At 35.9% G+C, this 23,582-nt stretch overlaps 1 protein-coding gene and 1 long non-coding RNA gene across 5 annotated transcripts in view; one reads left to right on the forward strand and one right to left on the reverse strand.

Annotated features, from left to right (window-relative positions):
* Nucleotides 1-23,582, forward strand: part of LOC117312549 (uncharacterized) — a 194,713-nt gene that overhangs the window by 170,752 nt on the left and 379 nt on the right. The gene's annotated exons all lie outside the window — the stretch shown is intronic.
* The window catches only part of MTMR9 (myotubularin related protein 9), a 92,226-nt gene continuing 75,479 nt past the window's right edge, over nucleotides 6,836-23,582 (reverse strand). For both annotated transcript variants that reach the window (XM_033857569.2, XM_073805774.1), the window contains 2 exons: nucleotides 19,417-19,568; nucleotides 6,836-11,451 (listed from right to left, as the gene is read on the reverse strand). In XM_033857569.2, coding sequence (XP_033713460.1) covers nucleotides 11,288-11,451; nucleotides 19,417-19,568 — 316 coding nt within the window. In that variant the 3' untranslated portion in view covers nucleotides 6,836-11,287. The remainder of the gene's footprint in view (nucleotides 11,452-19,416; nucleotides 19,569-23,582) is intronic.

Consider the following 23,582-nt stretch of genomic DNA (forward strand, 5'->3'; position numbering starts at 1 on the left):
ATATATCCCCATATGCCCTCCCTCTGGCGTCTCCTTTGCACCCTCACTATCCCACCCCTCTAGGTGGTCACTAAGCACTGAGCTGATCTCCCCGTGTGATGCAGCTGCTTCGCACTAGCTATTTTACATTTGGTAGTGTATATATGTCACTGCTACTCTCACTTCATCCTAGCTTACCCTTCCCCTTCCCCTACCCCATGTCCACAAGGCCATTCTCTACATCTGCATCTTTATTCCTGTCCTGCCCCTAGGTTCATCAGAACCTTTTTTTTTTTTTTTAGATCCCATATATATGCATTAGCGTTTGGTGTTTTTCTCTTTCTGACTTACTTCACTCTGTATGACAGACTCTAGATCCATCCACCTCACTACAAATAACTCAATTTCGTTTCTTTTTATGGCTGAGTAATATTCCATTGTATATACGTGCCACATCTTCTTTATCCATTCACCTGTCGATGGACACTTAGGTTGCTTCCATGTCCTGGCTATTGTAAAGAGTGCAGCAATGAACTTTGTGGTACATGACTCTTTCTGAATTATGGTTTTCTCAGGGTATATGCCCAGTAGTGGGATTGATGGGTCATATGGTAGTTCTATTTTTAGTATTTTAAGAAACCTCCATAGTGACTATATCAATTTACATTTCCACCAACAGTGCAAGAGGGTTCCCTTTTCTCCACACCCTCTCCAGCATTTATTGTTTGTAGAGTTTTTGATGATGGCCATTCTGACCGCTGTGAGGTGAAACCTCATTGTAGTTTTGATTTGCGTTTCCCTAGTGATGAGTGATGTTGAGCATCCTTTCATGTGTTTGTTGGCAATCTGTATATCTTCCTTGGAGAAATGTCTATTTAGATCTTCTGCCCATTTTTGGATTGGTTTGTTTATTGATATTGAGCTGCATGAGCTACTTGTATATTTTGGAGATTAATTCTTTGTCAGTTGCTTCATTTACAAATATTTTCTCCCATCCTGAGAGTTGTCTTTTCATCTTGTTTATCGTTTCCTTTGCTGTGCAAAAGCTTTTAAGTTTCATTAGGTCCCATTTGTTTATTTTTGTTTTTATTTCCATTTCTCTAAGAGGTGGGTCAAAAAGGATCTTGCTGTGATTTATGTCAGAGTGTTCTTCCTATGTTTCCGCTAAGAGTTTTATAGTGTCTGGCCTTACATTTAGGTCTTTAATCCAATTCGAGTTTATTTTTGTGTATGGTGTTAGTGAGTGTTCTAATTTCATTCTTTTACATGTAGCTGTCAAATTTTCCCAGCATGACTTACTGAAGAGGCTGTCTTTTCTCCACTGTATATTTTTGCCACCTTTATCAAAGATAAGGTGACCATATGTACGTGGGTTTATCTCTGGGCTTTCTATCCTGTTCCATTGATCTATCTTTCTGTTTTTGTGCCAGTACCATACTCTCTTGATTACTGTAGCTTTGTAGTATAGTCTGAAGTCAGGGAGCCTGATTCCTCCAGCTCTGTTTTTCTTTCTCAGGATTGCTTTTGCTATTCGGGGTTATTTGTGTTTCCATATAAATTGTGAAATTTTTTGCTCTAGTCTGTGAAAAATGCCATTGGTAGTTTCATAAGGATTGCACTGAATACGTAGATAGCTTTGGGTAGTATAGTCCTTTTCACAATGTCGATTCTTCCAATCCAAGAACATGGTATATCTATGTTTGGATCATCTTTAATTTCATCAGTGTCTTATAATTTTCTGCATATATGTCTTTTGTCTCAAGTAGGTTTATTCCTAGGTATTTTATTATTTTTGTTGCAATGGTAAATGGGAGTGTTTCCTTAATTTCTCTTTCAGATTTTTCATCATTAGTGTATAGGAATGCAAGAGATTTCTGTGCATTAATTTTGTACCCTGCAACTTTAAAAAATTCAATGATTAGCTCTAGTAGTTTTCTGGTGGCATTTTTATGATTCTCTGTGTATAGTATCATGTCATCTGCAAACAGTGACAGCTTTACTTCTTTTCTGTTTTGGATTCCTTTTATTTCTTTTTCTTCTCTGATTGCTGTGGCTAAAACTTCCCAAACTGTGTTGAATAATTGTGGTGAGAGTATGCATCCTTGTCTTGTTCCTGATTTTAGAGGAAATAGTTTCAGTTTTTCACCATTAAGAACAATGTTGGCTGTGGGTTTGTCATATATGGCCTTTATTATGTTGATGTAGGTTCCCTCTATGCCTACTTTCTGGAGAGTTTTTATCATAAATGGCTGTTCAATCTTGTCAAAAGCTTTTTCTGCATCTATTGAGATTATGTTTCTTTCCCTTCACTTTGTTAATATGGCATATCTCATTAATTGAGTTGCATATATTGAGGAATCCTTGCAATCCTGGGATAAAGCCTACTTGATCATATTGTATGATCCTTTTAATGTGCTGTTGGATTCTGTTTGCTAATATTTTTTAGAGGATTTTTGCATCTATGTTCGTCAGTGATATTGGCCTGTAGTTTTCTTTTTTTGTGACATCTTTATCTGGTTTTGGTATCAGGGTGATGGTCACCTTGTAGAATGAATTCGGGAGTGTTCCTTCCTCTGCTATATTTTGGAAGAGTTTGAGAAGGTTAGGTGTTAGCTCTTCTCTAAATGTTTGATAGAATTCGCCTGTGAAGCCATCTGGTCCTGAGCTTTTGTTTGTTAGAAGACTTTTAATCACAGTTTCAATTTCAGTGCTTGTGATTGGTCAGTTTATATTTTATATTTCTTCCTGGTTCAGTCTCGGAAGGTTGTGCTTTTCTAAGAATTTGTCCATTTCTTCCTGGTTGTCCATTTTATAGGCATATAGTTGCTCATAGTAATCTCTCACAATTCTTTGTATTTCTGCATTGTCAGTTGTTACTTCTCCTTTTTCATTTCTAATTCTGTTGATTTGAGTCTTCTCCCTTTTTTTCTTGATAAGTCTGGCTAGTGGTTTATCAATTTTGTTTATCTTCTCAAGGAAACAGCTTTTAGTTTTATTGAGCTTTGCTATTGTTTCATTCTTCATTTATTTCTGATCTAATCATTATGATTTCTTTTCTTTGCTAATTTTGGGTTTTATTGTTGTTTCTCTAATTGCGTTAGGTGTAAGGTTAGGTTGGTTTGAGATTTTTCTTGTTTCTTGAGGTAGGATTGTATTGCTATAAACTTCCCTCTTAGAACTGCTTTTGCTGCATCCCATACGTTTTGGTTATCGTGTTTTGTCATTTCCTTCTATGTGTTTTTTGATTTCCTCGTTGATTTCTTCAGTGATCTCTTGCTTATTTAGTAGTGTATTGTTTCACCTCCATGTGTTTGTATTTTTTAGTGTTTTTTTTCCTGTAATTGATATTTAGTTTCAGAGCATTGTTGTCAGAAAAGATACATGATACGATTTCAATTTTCTTAAATTTACCAAGGCTTGATTTGTAACTCAAGATACAGTCTGTCCTGGAGAATGTTCCATGAGCACTTGAGAAGAAAGTGCGTTCTGTTGTTTTTGGATGGCATGTCCTATAAATATCAACTAAGTCCATCTTGTTTAATGTGTCATTTATAGCTTGTGTTTCCTTATTTATTTTCATTTTCGATGATCTGTCCATTGGTGAAATTGGGGTGTTAAAGTTCCCTACTGATTGTGTTAATGTTGATTTCCTCTTTCATGGTTTGTTAGCATTTGCCTTATGTATTGAGGTGCTCCTATGTTGGGTTCATAAATATTTATAATTGTTATATCTTGTTCTTGGATTGACCCCTTGATCCTTATGTAGTGTCCTTCTTTGTCTCTTGTAATAGTCTATTTTGTCTGATATGAGAATTGCTACTCCAGCTTTCTTTTGATTTCCATTTGCATGGAATCTTTTTCCATCCCCTCACTTTCAGTCTGTATGTGTCCCTAAGTCTATAGTGGGTCTTTGTAGACAGCATATATACAGGTCTTATTTTTGTATCCATTCTGGCAGTCTATGTCTTTTGGTTGGAGTATTTAACCCATTTACATTTAACATAATTATCGATATCTATGTTCCTATTAGCGTTTTCTTAATTGTTTTGGGTTTTTGTAGATCTTTTCCTTCTCTTGTGTTTCCTACCTAGAGAAGTTCCTTTAGCGTTTGTTGTAAAGCTAGCTTGGTGTTGCTGAATTCTCGTAACTTTTGCTTGTCTGTCAAGGTTATTATTTCTCTGTCAAGTCTGAATGAGATCCTTGCTGTGTAGTCTTGGTTGTAGGTTTTCCCCTTTCATCACTTTAAATTACATCCCACCATTCCCTTCTGGCTTGCAGAGTTTCTGCTGAAAGATCAGCTGTTAAGCTTATGGGGATTCCCTTGTATGTTATTTGTTGCTTTTCCCTTGCTGCTTTTAGTATTCTTTATATTTAATTTTTGATACTTTGATTAATATGTGTCTTGTTTTGTTTCTCCTTGGATTTATCCTGTATGGGACTCTCTATACTTCCTGGACTTGATTATTTCCTTTCCCATATTAGGGAAGTTTTCAACTATAATATCTTCAAATATTTTCTCAGACTCTTTTTCTTCTTCTTCTGGGATCCCTATAATTGGAATCACGGTGCGTTTAATATTGTCCCAGTGGCCTCTGAGACTGTCCTCAATTCTTTTCATTCTTTTTTCTTTATTCTGCTCTGTGGTAGTTATTTCCACCATTTTATCTTCCAGGTCACTTTTCCATTCTTCTCCCTCAGTTATTCTGCTATTGATTCCTTATAGAGAATTTTTAATTGTTTGCTCTTTAGTTCTTCTGGGTCCTTGTTAAACATTTCTTGTATTTTCTCCATTCTATTTCCAAGATTTTGGATCATCTTTATTATCATTACTCTAAATTCTTTTTAAGGTAGACTGCCTATTTCCTCTTCGTTAGGTCTGGTGGGTTTTTTCTTGCTCCTTCATCTGCTGCAACCCGATTTTAAATATTCTCTTTGCCTAGAGGCCCTGGGGATTTTTACCCCCTCTTCATATGTAAAGTCTAATGTTTTTACTAGGGTATGTCTTGAAACTGACCAATCTGGATCCAAGCCTACTCAGACTTTTATTTCTGGAAACATTTCTGGGATTATAGGTTTAGATATTTGTCCTGTTCCATTATTTTGTTTTTATTCTTCAGGGACTCCGATTATTCATATATTGGCTCTTCTCTGAGTGTCCTCTATGTCCATCACTTTCTCTCTCATCCTTTTTGCTTACTATTTTTATTTTCACTCTTAGCCTTTCATACTTTTTGTCAACGTTTTTAAATAAATCTTCAGTTGAACCTATTCTCCCTTGAGTGATTTCACCTTCAAGATGACTTTGTCTTTACTCCTCAAATTTGTTCCTGAGTTCACTTAACCGTTTTCTACCTTCCTGTTTCATTTTTGGTTATTTCTGTTGTGGTTTTTCTGATTTCTCATTTGAGGTTTTTTTCCATATCATATACAGAAATTTTGTTTAAGGGTATTTATTCCTTTTGGAATGTGTGTTAGAGTTTTATTTTGCTTAACGTTTCATTTATTGGGGGATAATTTTCATCAGCTGAAATATTTTCTCATTTTAATTCTATAGCTTTGCATAGATACTATTTTCTGTTCACTTTGTGCTTTTAAAAAATAATTTCAAACTTACAAATAAGTTTTCAGTCTTTCCTTTTCCTCTATAAGCTCTGTAATTTACAAGAATACAGACTTATTTGGTAGAATGTCCCTCAATTTAAAGTTTGCATGATGTTTCCTCATAATTAGATTCAGGTTGTGCTTTTTGTTTTTTGCAAAAAATGCCGTAAAAATGATGCTATGTTCTCAGTGGATCCTATCAGAAGGCACATGATATTGATTTGTTCCATTACTAGTGATGTTAATTATGTTTGGATTAGGTTGGTATCTACCAGTTTCCTTCACTGTAAAGTTAACTGTTTTCCTCTTTGTAACTGGTATTTTATGGAAAGATACTTTGAGACTATATGGTTTTGCTCACAAACTTTCACCTGCTAGTTTTAGCATCCACTGACAGTGATTCCCTAAATCAGTTATTACTAATGACTAAACAGTGATTTTCTAATGTCATCATTCTTTCTATATTTCATAGCTGGCATTCTACCCTAAGGAGGAGCTTTGCCTTTTCCCTCATTGATTTATTCATATCAATACATATTGAATAAATAGCACATGTAATATATACTAATTCTTGGGAGTTATAGGTGGAAAGTATTTAGGTGGAAAGGTCATGACGTCTGCAGCTTACCCTCAAATGTTTCAGCAAAATAATAGTAATCATACATACACACACTCAAGGGTGTTAAAGCAAATGTGAAAAATGTTATACTGTTCACCTAGATTGAATATTTAAGGAATATCACTGTACTATTTTGCAACTTTTTCACAGATCTGAATTTTTTCAAAATATAAGGTCCAAATATATATATAGCAATTTTAATCAAGACACTGCCAAAACCTTCACAAATATTTGAAAATAAGTCAGCCTATAGATTTAATTTACTGCATTTGAATGTATTCAAAGTTTATTACCATTGTCTATAGATATTTAACACTAGCGTCTATGCAACAGTCCTCCGAGGCAGAGGGAGAACATGACACATAAATCTTATACACTAAGATAACAGTACCATGTTTGACACGTTTGTTTGATTCAGTAAACCAAGCTTGACAAAGCAGCCAACTCAAGATAAATGATTCCAGTCTTAGGACATAAGTGAACTTACCACTTAAGGGAACATTACAAATAATACTAAAATGTTACACAGACTTCACGGAAGTTCAGGATTTCCCCTATATGCTGACAGGTTCATCATGTAGAAACCTGTACATTACAGCACTCTGAGGTTTTAGCAAAGCATACATTACAGACACATTTGCCATACAGTGCAGTTTTATTGTGTAAGACATGAATAATAGTGCACTTAAATCCAAGAGTCACATTCAAATATATCAAGAGTACAATTCAAATGCATGGCTACTGAAGAAATACATACTCTTTTTTATTTTTTAAAATAACTAAGTTGTGCAAGTACAACACTTTCAGTGTAGATGATAATAGATCTATAAGGATTCTAAAAAGCAGAACTCAGGGTGTGTTTGTGTAGAATAATCCACCTCTCCAAAAATACATGCATTTGAAAAAGTGAAGCAAATGTCTTGGGCAGAGAGACACAGGCAGTGTTGCACAACTTGTTTTTATTATAAATCACAAATATATTTAATCTGTATACTCACAGATAAACAGAATGGCCCTAGAAGACAGTAAGCTCTCATCATGAAGTATTTTCCACGACAATGTAGTGTCTGCAGTGAGCCCCGTTATTTTTCATTAATTAAGCAGAAACTACAGTTCTGCACTGCAGTTCAAAAATAGGACATTAGTTTATTTTAAAGGGAATTTAGATTACAAGTTCAGACTTTCTAAAACCTAGCCCTAGAGTTTCAGAAGGTCTCTTCTGGGCTTTTGGTTTAAAGGAAGAAAATGCTGTGGACACTAGATTATAAGGACTGAGTGAAGGCAGAAGTTGTTTTATTCAAGAAAACAAAAATTAGCATTTCATACCATCTGAGAATAGATATTAATGTAGAAACCAGTCTTTTACTGTTTTTTGTTAAGATGGTGAATTACACAAAAATACTACCTATAATAACATATTGTACCAGCTCTGGAGGGGAAAGATCTGAGCCATGTTAAAGAATAAGAAAGAATTAATCTCTGTTGTCCTGAGGTATAGGATAAACCTGTATCAGAGGTACTGAATGAATGACTTCATTCATAAATTTCAAAGCTTCCAGAACCAGGGGACTAACTGTTCTAAATATTGCCCATTTTTTGTCCAGGAAATACCTCTCTGATAAAGAGTGCTCCTAATAGATTCATGTTGTTTTAATTCATTAAATCTGGATATGGGTAAATACCAAAACTGTGTCTCAGGTTAAGGTCTGATAGTAAGTGAACCTGATGACTTAGTTAAGACTAACAATTAAAACAGCTAATCTTGGGGCTTCCCTGGTGGCGCAGTGGTTGAGGGTCCGCCTGCCAATGCAGGGGACGCGGGTTCGTGCCCCGGTCCGGGAGGATCCCACGTGCCGCGGGGCAGCTGGGCCCGTGGGCCGCTGGGCCTGCGTGTCCAGAGCCTGTGCTCCACAGCGGGAGAGACCACAGCAGTGAGAGGCCCGCACCACAAAAACAACAACAACAAAAAAAACAAAACTAATCTTGAAACCAGATAACTTTAAGAGTTATATCTTCAAGCAGATTATTTTTAAATGCAGCAAAATGTTCCCCGTTTTTCACTTCAAGAGACAATTACTGGTCAAATCTTTTCCATATATTGACTTTTTTATTTAACATAAATACTGACTGAATCAAAGACTAAAATCTCACTAAATTTTCATCCTTTAAAATGAAAAGCAGTGACATATCACCTCTACAAAATCAGGCTTTAGAATTCAAAGAAAAGTTTTAAAATTCTCCATACGGATCTTAAATGACTATCTATCGTCTTCCAAAGTTTTCCCAAAAATCACTTTAAAAACTTGCTTCAAAGGCCTAAGTTTTCTTACAAATAAAACAAATTTATAGGTGTCTTAAATCTGTAAGATTTTGTAATTTCTGCTTGTTTTCTTCCCATTTAATAAAATCAAAATGAAAAACGTCAAACTACTGAAAAGTCTTAGACCACCCAAAAAGTTTCAGCATTTTTATATAACAAACTATGTTCCTCTAATTTTAAAAAAATTATTAATTTAAATCTAAGGATCCTTGTACTGTAGCAATATTTTAAAAATATTCTTTGTGGGGCTTACTTTTTGCATTCCAAAAATGTAAACCAGCCTTCACAATAATGTACATGAACTTGATTATATCTCACTTTATTATTGGCTTGTAATGGGGTAATCTGCATGCTCACTAATTTGGCCATCATTCTCTTCATTAAAGTTTTTAAAGCCATATTTATCAAAGACAATTCTCCAAACTTAACCTTTAATAAGTAGCTTCTCATAAGTATATCCACTGTAATTATTCTTTTCATCCAAGGGATAAGTAACTTAATAGTATTACTAAAAACCCTCTTCAAATTATATTGATAAAGCACTTGTCTTTGACAGAGTTCTCAGGTTTGTGGAAACCTTAGTATTTGTCTTATTAGATGACCCCTTTGAAATTGTATTGATACCAAAGTTTGTTTTTACACCCTGTAAACAGAACTGAGGTTTGGACAATCCCTAATTATAAATTAACACTAAAACACAAACTTGTCCAAACAGCTTATGATTGCTGTCTCAATAAGAGAAAGAAAAAGAAATTGAAACACTATGCTATTACTGTACTCTGGCTCACATATAAAATGTTCATCAGGAAGACAGTTATAAGTTGATGGCATACAATTTCTCCATGACCAAAGCTAATAAAAAATCCCTCCAAAGTTTCCACCCACAGAAGCCTTATGGCCAATTAATATTACCAGTGAGAGTCACTTCTAAAGAATCACTAAAAGAAAATCTCTATATGGTTTTCCTTATGGGGCCGTTAACTGAGAAGAAAAAGGCGCCTTCTTCAATTTTAAGGATCCATAAAATGCTGGGGTGTTTCCTCTTTTAAAAAATTAATACAGACATTTCACACAACACACAGATGTCTACAGCAAGAAAGTACACCTTCTTTGCTCCTTGCCTTATTAGCCTTTAGGTGAGGGCTTTAATGCCCCAAGATTCATAACTATAGCCAACAAAACAGGTCACAAATAAAACTGGGCTTAGAGGAGAAAGCAGACTAATTTACCAAAAGAGAGCTCTGTGGATTGCTGTCTAGCCTTTTGCTAAAAGTCTGAGGAAACAGAAAGTATTTGCCACTTTTTAAGGCTTCTGAATGTGGCCATAGATTTTCCTACAGTTGATTTTGAAGAATTAAAATTTTAACTCAATACATAGCCCTAAAGCAGGGTTCAGTTTTGGTGTGTTTTACAATGAAATGGTTATATATAGATGGGATAGAAATGGTATTAAAGATTGCCCTTCAACTATCCTTTTAAAGGAAAACTAGAATTGACAGTATCTGTTAAAACGACCTGTGCCACAAAACAAAAATGTATAAGGAAAGCACCAAACCACAAATTTTAGAATTGCAGGCATAAACCAGCATAGCACATAAATATAGTCGTCACTGTTTCTGTAACATTGAAACATTTCAAATTGGCTTCTGAAGTTTAAAACATAGCTGCATCACGTTCATAAACTTTCACCTCCACTTAAATTATTATTTGCCTAGCATATAATGGACAAATCAGCAGTCAAGATAAATCTTCAAAAGGCTCAAGACAATAAGAAAATTTTAACCTTAGTATTAGTGAACTCTTAGAATATTTAAAAATAAAACAAAACATAATAAAACACACATATCCATACATAAACCAGTGCAATAAGAACTTCAGACAAGGGCGGTGCATCTCTGGTTTAAGGAAACCGTATTTGTAGCTTAATCATAACAAATTAACATCTATTCTAAATGACGGTTTAACATTACATCCAGTATTTGACACACATTTAACATGTGTGTCAAAACCCTGAAAAACCAATTCAACACTAAAGATACCTTATCAGTAACAAATTCCTACTTTATTTCTATATTGCACATATTTTAGTATCTGTTACAATAAATTTACTTCTTCTTAATGTAAATATCAGAGGACTATAGCTGTTGCCCTTTACGTAAAAATAATTTACCTTGAATAAATATTCAGCTTTTGTTTTCTTGACAAATCAGAATGAGGATGAATTCAGCTCTGTCAGTCCAAAACTGTTTTAAAGAGAATGGCTTTTTTATGTGGCAAAGGTATTGGAAATGGTATGTTAAACACAAAATTCTTCGTTTATCAACCATTTCAGGTTTGAAAAATATTTCTATATTTGGAGTGCTTCAAAGTCTGATCCTTTTTTTAAACTAACATATATTCTCTAAGAGTTTAATCATATTCTTGACTGGTCTGGAGCACTGTTTGAAAAGTGGATGCAGAGAAAAGCTTAGGGTGAAATGGCATATAACACAAATGGCATTAAATAGGTCACTTGTTTCATGTAAAATAAAATGACTAGCACCTCCTTCCTGCTCCCAAAGTGAAGAGGCCTAACAGGCCACATGAAACATGGAATAATTATAGTAAGTTCCATTCATAAAGTTTTGAGGAGTCCATTATATTAGAAGGTTCTCACATCTAAAGCCTTAAGTTTAAGGCTACTGTGTGAAAGTGAACTGAAGGGCAAGGGAGAGAGAGATGGGATACCAGTCCTGATGGTCCTCCGAGGGCTGCAGGGGATCTGGAATTCAGGGACTCTCCTGCATCCCATCTTCAGTCTCCAGTTCTGCCAACTGCCGCCTAAGGATATTTACTTTTGCTTGTAATTCCTTGTTATATTCAATGATGTTAACCATTTCTTCATATGCTTCATCCAAATACTTGGAAGATCTGTTCCAACGCAGAAAAATACCTATTGAATCCACAAAAGGAAAACAGAAAGGAAAAAGATACACACAACGGATTAGCATTATAATTGTGGTTAATATATAATCCCATGCATTATAATCCTTCTCATTTTTTCACAATTCACATCTGTGTTTTATTATACTCTAAAATATACAACAATCTTGAGGTATTGAAAGAGTACAATTGAGTACAGTATTCAAGAAGTTACTATTAGGGAACCCCCATAAGGTTAACAGCTGATTTCTCAGCACAAACTCTACAAGCCAGAAGGGAGTGGCATGATATATTTAAAGTGATGAAAGGGAAGAACCTACAACCAAGATTACTCTACCCACCAAGGATCTCATTCAGATTCAATAGAGAAATCAAAAGCTTCACAGACAAACAAAGGCTAAGAGAATTCAGCACCACCAAACCACCTCTACAACAAATGCTAAAGGAACTTCTCTAAGAGGGAAACACAAGAGAAGAAAAGGACCTACAAAAACAAACCCACAACAATTAAGAAAATGGTAATAGTAACATATATATTGATAATTACCTTAAATGTAAATGGATTAAATGCTCCAACCAAAAGACACAGGCTTGCTGAATGGATACAAGAACAAGACCCATATATATGCTGTCTACAAGAGACCCACTTCAGACCTAGGGACACACAAAGACTGAAGTGAGGGGATGGAAAAAGATATTCCATGCAAATGGAAATCAAAAGAAAGCTGGAGTAGCAATACTCATATCAGACAAAATAGACTTTAAAATAATGTTACAAGAGACAAGGACACTACATAACGATCAAGGGATCTATCCAAGAAGAAGATATAACAATTATACATCTATATGCACCCAACATAGGAGCACCTCAATACATGAGGCATCTGCTAACAGCTATAAAAGAGGAAACTGACAGTAACACAATAATAGTGGGGGACTTTAACACCTCACTTACACCAATAGACAGATAATCCAAACAGAAAATTAAAAAGGAAACACAAGCTTTAAATGACACAATAGACCAGATAGATTTAACTGATATTTATACGACATTCCATCCAAAAACAGCAGATTACATTTTCTTCTCATGTGCACATGGAACATGCTCCAGGACAGATCACATCTTGGGTCACAAATCAAGCCTCAGTAAATTTAAGAAAACTGAAATCATATTAAGCATCTTTTCTGACCACAATGCTATGAGATTAGAAATGAATTACAGGGGAAAAAAACGTAAAACGACGAACACATGAAAGCTAAACAATACGTTACTAAATAGCCAAGAGATCACTGAATAAATCAAAACATACCTAGAGACAAATTACGAGAACATGACCATCCAAAACCTCTGTGAGGCAGCAAAAGCAGTTCTAGGAGGGAAGTTTATAGCAATACAAGCCTACCTCAAGAAACAAGGAAAATCTCAAGTAAACAATCTAACCTAAAGGAACTAGAGAAAGAAGAACAAAAAAAAACCCCAAAGTTGGCAGAAGGAAAGAAATCCTAAAGATCAGAGCAGAAATAAATGAAATAGAAACAAAGAAAACAATAGCAAAGATCAATAAAACTAAAAGCTGGTTCTTTTACAAGATAAACAAAATTGATAAACCATTAGCCAGACTCATCAAGAAAAAGAGGGAGAGGACTCAAATCAATAAAATTAGAAATGAAAAAGGAGAAGTTACAACAGACACCGCAGAAATACAAAGCATCCTAAGAGACTACTACAAGGAACACTATGCCAATAAAATGGACAACCTGGAAGAAGTGGACAAATTCTTAGAAAGGTATAACTTTCCAAGACTGAACCAGGAAGAAATAGAAAACATGAACAGACCAATCACGAGTAATGAAATTGCAACTGTGATTAAAATTCTTCCAACAGGGGCTTCCCTTGTAGCGCAGTGGTTGAGGGTCCGCCTGCTGATGCAGGGGACACGGGTTTGTGCCCCGATCCAGGAAGATACCACAAGCTGCGGAGCGGCTAGGCCCGTGAGCCATGGCCACTAAGCCTGCACATCCGGAGCCTGTGCTCCGCAATGGGAGAGGCCACAGCAGTGAGAGGCCCGCGTACCGCAAAAAAAAAAATCTTCCAACAAACACAAGTCCAGGACCAGATGGCTTCACAAGTAAATTCTATCAAACATACAGAAAACAGCTAACACCCATCCTTCTCAAACTCTTCCAAAAAATTGCAGAGGAAGGAACACACCCAAACTAATTCTATGAGGCCACCATCACCCTGATACCAAAACCAGAGAAAGATACTACAAAAAAGAAAATTACAGACCAATATCACTGATGAATATAGATGCAAAAATCCTCAACAAAATACTAGCAAAGAGAATCCAGCAACAGATTAAAAGGATCATACACCATGATCAAGTGGGATTTATCCCAGGGATGCAAGGATTCTTCAATACACGCAAATCAATCCATGTGATACACCATATTAACAAACTGAAGAAGCAAAACCATATGATCATCTCAATAGATGCAGGAAAAACTTTTGACAAAATTCAACACCAATTTGTGATAAAAAGTCTCCAGAAAGTGGGCACAGAGGGAACCTACCTCAACATAATAAAGGCCATATATGACAATCCCACAGCCAACATTGTCCTTAATGGTGAAAAACTGAAAGCATTTCCACTAAGATCAGGAACAAGACAAGGTTGCCCAATCGCACCACTCTTATTCAACAGTTTTGGAAGTTTTAGCCACAGCAATCAGAGAAGAAAAGGAAATAAAAGGAATCCAAATCAGAAAAGAAGTAAAGCTGCCACTCTTTGCAGATGACATGGTAGTATACACAGAGAATCCTAAAGATGCTACCAGAAAACTACTAGAGCTAATCAATGAATATGGTAAAGTTACAGGATACAAAATTAATGCACAGAATTCTCTTGCATTCCTATACACTAATGATGAAAAATCTGAAAGAGAAATTAAGGAATCACTCCCACTTACCACTGCAACAAAAAGAATAAAATACCTAGGAGTAAACCTACCAAGGGAGACAAAAGACCTGTATGCAGAAAATTATAAGATACTGATGAAAGAAATTAAATATGATATAAACAGATGGAGAGATATACCATGTTCTTGGAATGGAAGAATCAACATTGTGAAAATGACTCTACCACCCAAAGCAATCTACAGATTCAATGGAATCCCTATCAAATTACCAATGGCATTTTTTACAGAACCAGAACAAAAAAATCTTAAAATTTATATGGAGACACAAAAGACCCCGAATAGCCAAAGCAGTCTTGAGGGAAAAAAATGGAGCTGGAGGAATCAGACTCCCTGACTTCAGACTATACTACAAAGCTACAGTAATCAAGACAGTATTGTACTCGCACAAAAACAGAAATATAGATCAATGGAACAGGATAGAAAGCCCAGAGATAAACCCGCGTACATATGGTCACCTTATCTTTGATAAAGGAGGCCAAAATATACACAGCAGAGAAAAGACAGCCTCTTCAGTAATTCATGCTGGGAAAATTGGACAGCTACATGTAAAAGAATGAAATTAGAACACTCACTAACACCATACACAAAAATAAACTCAAATTGGATTACAGACCTAAATGTAAGGCCAGAAACTATCAAACTCTTAGAGAAACTCTCTGACATAAATCACAGCAAGACCTTTTTTGAACCACCTCCGAGAGTAATGGAAATAAAAACAAAAATAAACAAATGGAACCTAATGAAACTTCAAAGCTTTTGCACAGCAAAGGAAACTACAATGAAGATGAAAAGACAACCCTCAGAATGGGAGAAAATAGTTGCAAACGAATCAACAGACAAAGGATTAATCTCCAAAATATATAAACAGCTCATGCAGCTCAATATTAAAGAAACAAACAACCCACTCAAAAAATGGGCAGAAGACCTAAATAGACATTTCTCCAAAGATGTACAGATGGCCAAGAAGCACATGAAAAGCTGCTCAACATCACTAATTATTAGAGAAATGCAATTCAATACTACAATGAGGTATCACTTCACAGCAGTCAGAATGGGTATCATCAGAAAATCTTCGAGCAACAAATGCTGGAGAGGGTGTGGAGAAAAGGGAACCCTCTTGCACTGTTGGTGGGAATGTAAATTGATACAGCCACTATGGAGAACAGTATGGAGGTTCCTTAAAAAACTAAAAATAGAATTACCATATGACCCAGAAATCCCACTACTGGGCATATACCCAGAGAAAACCATAATTCAGAAAGACACATGCACCCCAATGTTCACTGCAGCACTGTTTACAATAGCCAGGTCAGGGAAGCAACTTAAATGCCCATCAGCAGATGAACACATAAAGAAGATGTGGTACATATATACAATGGAATATTACTCAGCCATAAAAAGGAACGAAATTGGGTCATTTGTTGAGACGTGGATGGATCTAGAGACTGTCATACAGAGTGAAGTAAGTCAGAAAGAGAAAAACAAATATTGTATATTAACACATATATGTGGAACCTAGAAAAATGGTACAGATGAACCGGTTTTCAGGGCAGAAATTGGGACACAGATGTAGAGAAGAAACGTATGGACACCAAGGGGTGAAAGAAGTGGGAGTGGGGGTGGTGGTGGGATGAACTGGGGGATTGTGATTGACATGTCTACACTGATGTGTGTAAAATGGATGACTAATAAGAACCTGCTGTATGAAACGATAGAATTCAAAAATTAAAAAAGTCACTATGTACATGCTCATTAATTCTTCAAAACCCCACAAAATTATGAAATAGATCAAAATCCTGTTCTCTGATATATTCAGGAATACAAACTGTACATTTACAATGGGATAAACTTTATAGTTTCACAATACAAATCTTTCTTTAAACAATTACAGAACTTTATCCAGACCTGTAAGACCTACATGTGTGAAATCACTTTCACTGGAAAAGTGGCAGTTACAGCAAAACAGAACTACACAAACTGTTATTTAAGAGCCTAAACTTCAGCACTCCCTCTCTCTCTCTCTCTGTTACTTACGAGGCAGCTTTCCAATTCTGTAGGCAACTGCTTCTTTCCCCAAATAATAATTATCCTTTTATTATGGAGTAAAGACATTTTCTCCTCTACACAGATGTACGTTAATGATATCAGCCCAAAGTAACCGCTTAAAGATACTCAGGCCAGGAGGCACAAACACCTTCCAGGCTGCAAGAAGTCAGCAGCTGGCAAGTTCACAAAAGTTTTATGATTAGAATACTTTATATTAGAATACTTTCCATAAACCAAACTGCCATGCACCCTAGACAGTCCTTCTGTAATGTGTCCAAATGCTAGATAGAAGAAGATAGAAACACAGACTAAAGACTGACCTGTGTTGATTTTTCTATTAAATGAGCTTATTTTTAAAATCCTGTTCTTCAATACAGGAATTACTTAATATTAATGGTTGACTACAATGACTACAATGTAATTATAAACAGCAGAGAGACATTTTAAGGCCAGAGTAGTGTCATTATACAATCCATATACTTTCCATGAGAATATTTTACCTAACAGGATTTCTTCCAGTTCTAAGTTGAGGAGGTAGTAAACATACAGAGAAACCCCTTTCTTAATGGTGTAGGAGGAACTCATTCATATAACAAAAAAATTTTCTTCTATCACATAATCCCTAAACTGTCAATGAGGTTTGGTAAAAACAAGTTAAATAGTCCTTTAGGCCATTGGACTCCCAATTTTGGCTTTCCTCCCAACTAACTAGATTCTTGTTTCAGTTATTAAACATGACAGTGGCTTTTAGGTAAATTGTCTCAGAAGTCTTAAACAAGTAGTACAGCTGTAAACTCTCATTTAAGAGATCACCTGTCCTGCATCTGTGACTATCTAAACACTCAATAAGCAAGGAGAAGTTCTGAGCAGCCCCAAATCCCCAAAGCACTAACACTCAGACTCAGAGACCCTGGAGACTGAGGCCACTTTCCCACAATTCTAACTAGGGGACACCTCAACTGATAAGATTAGAAGCATAAACTGAGGGGGAGGAAGCAGCTAATGACAGATATGCCAAGCGGAACAAGCCGTGAAACTGATGGCCGGAGAAGTGACAGAAACAGGCTCGGTCTCAAAACAAGGAAGCAAAGCAACCTGAGACCCTTTTACACACAACGGGCAGTTTCCACACGAGAATTACCCTTGAGACAATAATGTATTAGAACACAGTATACTAACTGACATTTATAGTACTTCAATTTACCAAACAGCTATCATTCCTGTGTGTATGCCTTATATTGTTTAATATAAAGATGAATAAAAATGTACCTACAAATGTACACTACCTACAAATTGGTTAAAAAGAAATTAAATGGTTTTTTATAGTCTTTGCTTAATGAATGGATAATATGTTTTAGATAGGTTTTGGTTATTTTTTAAAAAAACAAGCTTTAGTATTTAAGGAGATAAACTTCAAGAATCTGAAAAATTAATGTAGGTAAAACACGTGCTTTAGGGGGCTTCCCTGGTGGTGCAGCGGTTGAAAGTCCGCCTGCCGATGCAGGGGACACAGGTTCGTGCCCCGGTCCAGGAAGATCCCACATGCCGCAGAGCGCCTAGGCCCGTGAGCCACGGCTGCTGAGCGGGCGCGTCCGGAACCTGTGCTCTGCAACGGGAGAGGCCACAACAGTGAGAGGCCCGTGTACCGCAAAAAAACCAAAAAACACATTCTTTAGAATAGACATGAAAATTAAGCCTGGATTACTCTTCCACACAAACAGGATATCTGTATTACTGCACTGATGGATGGCATTTATGTACGTTTTGTGGAATCTTACTAGAATGACTAGTTCATTACCCCTTCAACAGCCTTCAACAGAAGAATCTACCTAATGACTACTTAATAAAGCAAACAGAAACCATCTCCTAGGAGCTTACAGTTTATACCTGTCCCAACCACCTATCACTTTTTCTACACAAAAAGTAATGTACTTTTCCTCACACCCATTAGGATGGCCTATCAAAGGGGAAAAGCAGAAAATAACAAGCATTGATGAAGATGTGGAGAAACTGGAACCCTTGTTCATTGCTGGTGGGGTCGTAACATGATGCAGTCATTACGGAAAACAGAATTACTGTTCCTCAAAATACTGAACGTAGCATTACCATATGACCCAGCAATTCCACTTCTGGGTACATACCCCAAAGAATGGAAAGCAGGGCCTCAAAGAGATGTTTGCATGCCTATGTGCCAAAACGTGGAGGCAACCCAAGTGCCCACTGACATAAGGATAAACAAAATGTCATGCACACACACAATAGAAAATTACTCAGCCTTAAAGAGGAAAGAGAGGGCTTCCCTGGTGGCGCAGTGGTTGAGAGTCCGCCTGCCGATGAAGGGGACACGGGTTCGTGCCCCAGTCCGGGAGGATCCCACATGCCGTGGAGCGGCTGGGCCTGTGAGCCATGGCCGCTGAGCCTGTGCTCCGCAACGGGAGAGGCCACAACACTGAGAGGCCCGCGTACCACAAAAAAAAAAAAAGAGGAAGGAGATCCTGTCCCATGCTACCACATGGATGAGCCTTGAGCACATTAATTATGCTAATGAAATAAGCCAGTCACAAAAGGACAAATACTGTATGGTTCCACTTATATGAGGTACCTGGAGCAGTCAAATCCAGAGACAGAAAGCAGAAGGGTGGTTGCCTGGGGCTGGAGAGGGGCACTGAGAAGTTGTTTATGGGTACAGAGTTTTAGATTTACAAGATGAAAAGTTGTGGAGACCTGTTTCACAGCAACATGATATACTTAACAATACTGAACTGCACACTCAAAGATGGTTAAGTTGGTAAATTTTGTGTTTTTGTCACAATAAAAAAAAATGTACCTTCTTATCTTGAGAAAATATCCGATATAAACAGCAGTATCCATGTACTCATGTACCCACAGGCAGTCAAGAGAACATCCTAGACTATATTAATAAAATGTTTGCGAAGGATGCGTGGCTTACCCTCCCACAGCTGAAGACTCTGTGGAGCAACTGAAGGCCAGATGACAAGATTGTTGGCTTCAAAGAGAGGGTTGGTGAACTTACTCAGTTCACTGGGCCGGTTGACCCAAGACCATAGAGACATCGTTTTCTGCTGTAGCTTCAACTTGCATCTGATCAAGAAAGAAAACTGCCATTAAAGCAATTAATTTATGACCATAGAGACATCGTTTTCTGCTGTAGCTTCAACTTACATCTGATCAAGAAAGAAAATTGCCATTAAAACAATTAATTTATGACAACCACTATTAAATGCTCCCTCTAACAGGACAATTTCTTTTCTGTTATATGTTAGAAAGCAGAACACAAGACTTTTAGCAGAGGAACAAAATGTTGTAAAATTAAAATATTTGTCAGCATTTTTAACTGTCAACAACATCAAAACAAAGACTGTTTTGCAGGCTTCCAAAGCTGGCAACAAAGTTAATCCACCAAGAAGATATAATAATTATAAATATATATGTATGTTGCACCCGAGCCACAAAACATATGAAGCAAAAACTGACGTAATGGAACAGAGAAACAGACAATTCTCTAATATAGTTGAGGATTTCACTATCCCAATAACTAGACAGAAGATAAATAAGGAAATACAGGACTTGAACAAAATGTAAGACAAATATAGAAAACTCTACCCAACAGCAGAACACACATTCTTCTCAAGTGGACATGAAGCATTCTGCAGGCCAGACCACGTGGTAGGCCACAAAACAAAGCTCAATACATTTTAAAAGACTGAGATCATACAAAGCATCTTCAACCACAAGGGAATGAAGTTAGAAATTGATAACAGAAGAAAAACTGGAAAATACATAAGTATGTGGAATTATATAACACACTTTCAAACAACCAACGGTTTAAAGAAGACATCACAAAAGAAGTCAGAAAATACTTACAAATGAATGAAAACAAAAACACAACATGCTAACACAACTCCAGTGAAAGTAATGCTCAGAGGGAAATTTATAGCAAGAACCTATGTTAAAAAGGAAAGATCTCAAATCAGTAATCTAACTTTACACCTTAAGGAACTAGACAAAGGAGAGCAAACTAAGCCAATGCTTGCAGAAGGAAGGAAAAACTAAGATTACAGAGGAGACAGACAAAAAAACTTTTTAAAATAACATCAATGAGACCAAAAGTCAGTACTCTGAAAAGATCAACAAAATTGTTCCTCTGGCTAGAATGACAAAGAAAAAGGAAGATGCAAATAACTAAAATCAAAAATGAAAATGGGACATTACTACTGACCTTACAGAAATAAAAAAGATTTTAAGAAAATACTATTAACTGCACACCAACAAATTAGATAATCTGGATGAAATGGACAAATTCCTATAAACACAAAAATTACCTAAACTGACTGAAGAAATAAAAAATCTCAACAGACCTATAACAAATAAGGAATCTGACTCAGTAACAAATAATCTCTCCACAAAGAAAAGTCTAGGACCAGATGGTTTCACTGGTAAATTCTATCAAATATAAAAGAAAAATGAACACCAATCCTTCTCAAACTCCCCAACAAATAGAAAAGGAATATTTCCTAACTCATTTTATGAAGCTATTATCACCCTGATGCCAAAGCCAGACAATGATACAAGAAAACTGTAATAGGCCAATGTCCCTTACAAATATAGATGCAAAAATTCTCAACAAACTACTAGCAAACCAAATACAACAGCACATTGAAAGGATTATATACCATGACCAAGAGAGATTTATCCTAAGTATACAAGAGTGGTTCAACATAAGAAAATCAATCAATGTAATACACCACATTAATAGAACAAAGGGAAAAAAACCACATGATCATTGCAATTAATGCAGAAAAAGCAGATAACAAAACATCTTTTCATGACAAAAACACTCAATAAATTAGGAATAGAAGGGAACTTCCTCAACATGGTAAAGGGTACTTATGAAAAAAAACACAGCTAACATCATACTCAACATTACACTCATGAAAGACTGAAAGCTTTCTCCCTAAGATCAGGAATAAAACAAGAGTGCCTGCTTTCACCACTGCCATTCAATGCTGTACTGGAAATTCATTAGACATGAAAAAGAAAGAAAACACATCCAAAGTAGAAAGGAAGACATACAATGATTTCTACTTGCAAATAACATGATCCTATGCATAGAAAATCCCAAAGAATCCACACACACACACGAACTACTAGAGCTAATAAATAAATGTGGCAAAACTGCAGGGTACAAGATAGACACAGAAAAACAGTCATGTTTCTATATGCCAGCAGTGAATACTCCAAAAAAATTAAGAAAACAATTCCATTTACAACAGCATTCAAAATATTAAAATACCAAGAATAAATTTAACTGAAGAGGTAAAATATTTGTATACTGAAAACTATAAAATATTGCTGAAAGGAATTAAAGACCTAAATAAATGGAAAGACATCCCGTGTTCATAGACTGGAAGACAACACTGTTAAGGCAGTAATAACTACCCAAATTGATCCACAGATTCCAATGCAATCTCTATCAAAATTTTCTTACAACTCAACAATAAAAAGACAAATAACCCAATGAAAAAATTGGCAAAGTATCCAAATAGATATTTGGATATCAAAGAAGTGATAACACAAATGCCCAACAAACACATGCAAAGCTGATCAACACCATTGGTCCATTAAGGAAATGCAAATCACTGTAATGAGATTTACACCACTTTACACCCACTAGGATGACTAAATCAAAAGGGCAGACAATAAAAAATGGTGGAGATATGGAGAAACTGGAGCCCTCATACATTGCTGGTGGGAATGTAAAATGGTGCTGCCACTTTCTTTCACAGCTCCTCAAAATGTCAGTTACCATACGACCCATAATTCCACTCCTAGGTTTATATCTAAGATAAATGGATATATGTCCACACAAAAACTTGTATACAAATGTTTAACACAGCATTATTTATGGTAGCCAAATGATGGAAACAACCCATTCTACAACATGGATGAACCTTGGAAATATGCTCAGTGAAAGAAGCCAATCATAAAAGACCACATATTGTATGATTCCATTTATATGAAATAGTCAAACAGGCAAATTTATAGACTAAGAGCAGATTTGTGGTTATCAGGGGCTAGGGGATGGAGGGAGGGAAAATGGATAGTGACTGGTAATGGATATGGGGTTTGTTTTGGAGGTGATGAAAATGTTCTAAAATTAGGTGCAGTGCTGGTTGCACAACTCTGATATACCATTTTTAAAAATCACAATAAATACACTTTAAATGGCTGAATATTATGGTAAATGCATTATATCTCAATAAAGCTGTTTTTTAAAAATGTTACATTTTCCCTTTTAACTGAAGTCATCTTTTACCAAGAAGTTTCAGTGGTTTTTAAAGATTTTTTTTAAATCTTTAAAGATTTTTAAAAAAATCTTATTAGGCTAGCTAATACTCCAATCTCCCAAATTCACAGGGTTCAAGTAATTTCAGACTTTGTATTCATAACAAATCTTAAAAGTTCTTATTCTTTCGTATGTAATATTTAAAAGGAAAAAAAAAGGATGGTCATTGCTTTCTCTTAGGTCATCTCTTCTAATTAAACTCTATTCTGACTAGCAGAATTCTAAAACAGAGATGAATAGAACCCTAAAGTCAGGAAGCATTAAACTTTTCATCTATTGTTAATAAGGAAAAAATTAATAATTTACGTTCTATTTGGATTAACTACATGTTACAGAATAGTTTCTGGGGTGGGAAGGGAAATATTAATGGCATCTCCATCACAAATCAATCCAAATCCTACTTTTTGGAAGTAGGCCTGTTCTTTTGGCATAAGTAATGAATTCAAGTGTAATAATATAAGTATAATCATTTCTAGAAAGTCAACTTAAAATGATACTAAAATACCCAAAGTAAATTTCATCAATTGAAAAAACTGAGGTACGATGTTCAAAGATTCATTTAAGCCTAAACTATGAATGAACAGCTCAGGGACAATCCCAACCACCAACCCATCTGAAGGTTTTCACAAAGGTTCGATTTTGTAATGCCAACATAATGTAATAGGGAAGAACAAATCTGGCTCCATACTGGATCTGTTTCTTTTACTCTAAACTTTGTATTCTACTGCTTTTGCTACAAGTTAATCACT

This window comes from Tursiops truncatus, chromosome 6 (genome assembly GCF_011762595.2).
Source record: "Tursiops truncatus isolate mTurTru1 chromosome 6, mTurTru1.mat.Y, whole genome shotgun sequence".
Classification (NCBI taxonomy): Eukaryota; Metazoa; Chordata; class Mammalia; order Artiodactyla; family Delphinidae; genus Tursiops; species Tursiops truncatus.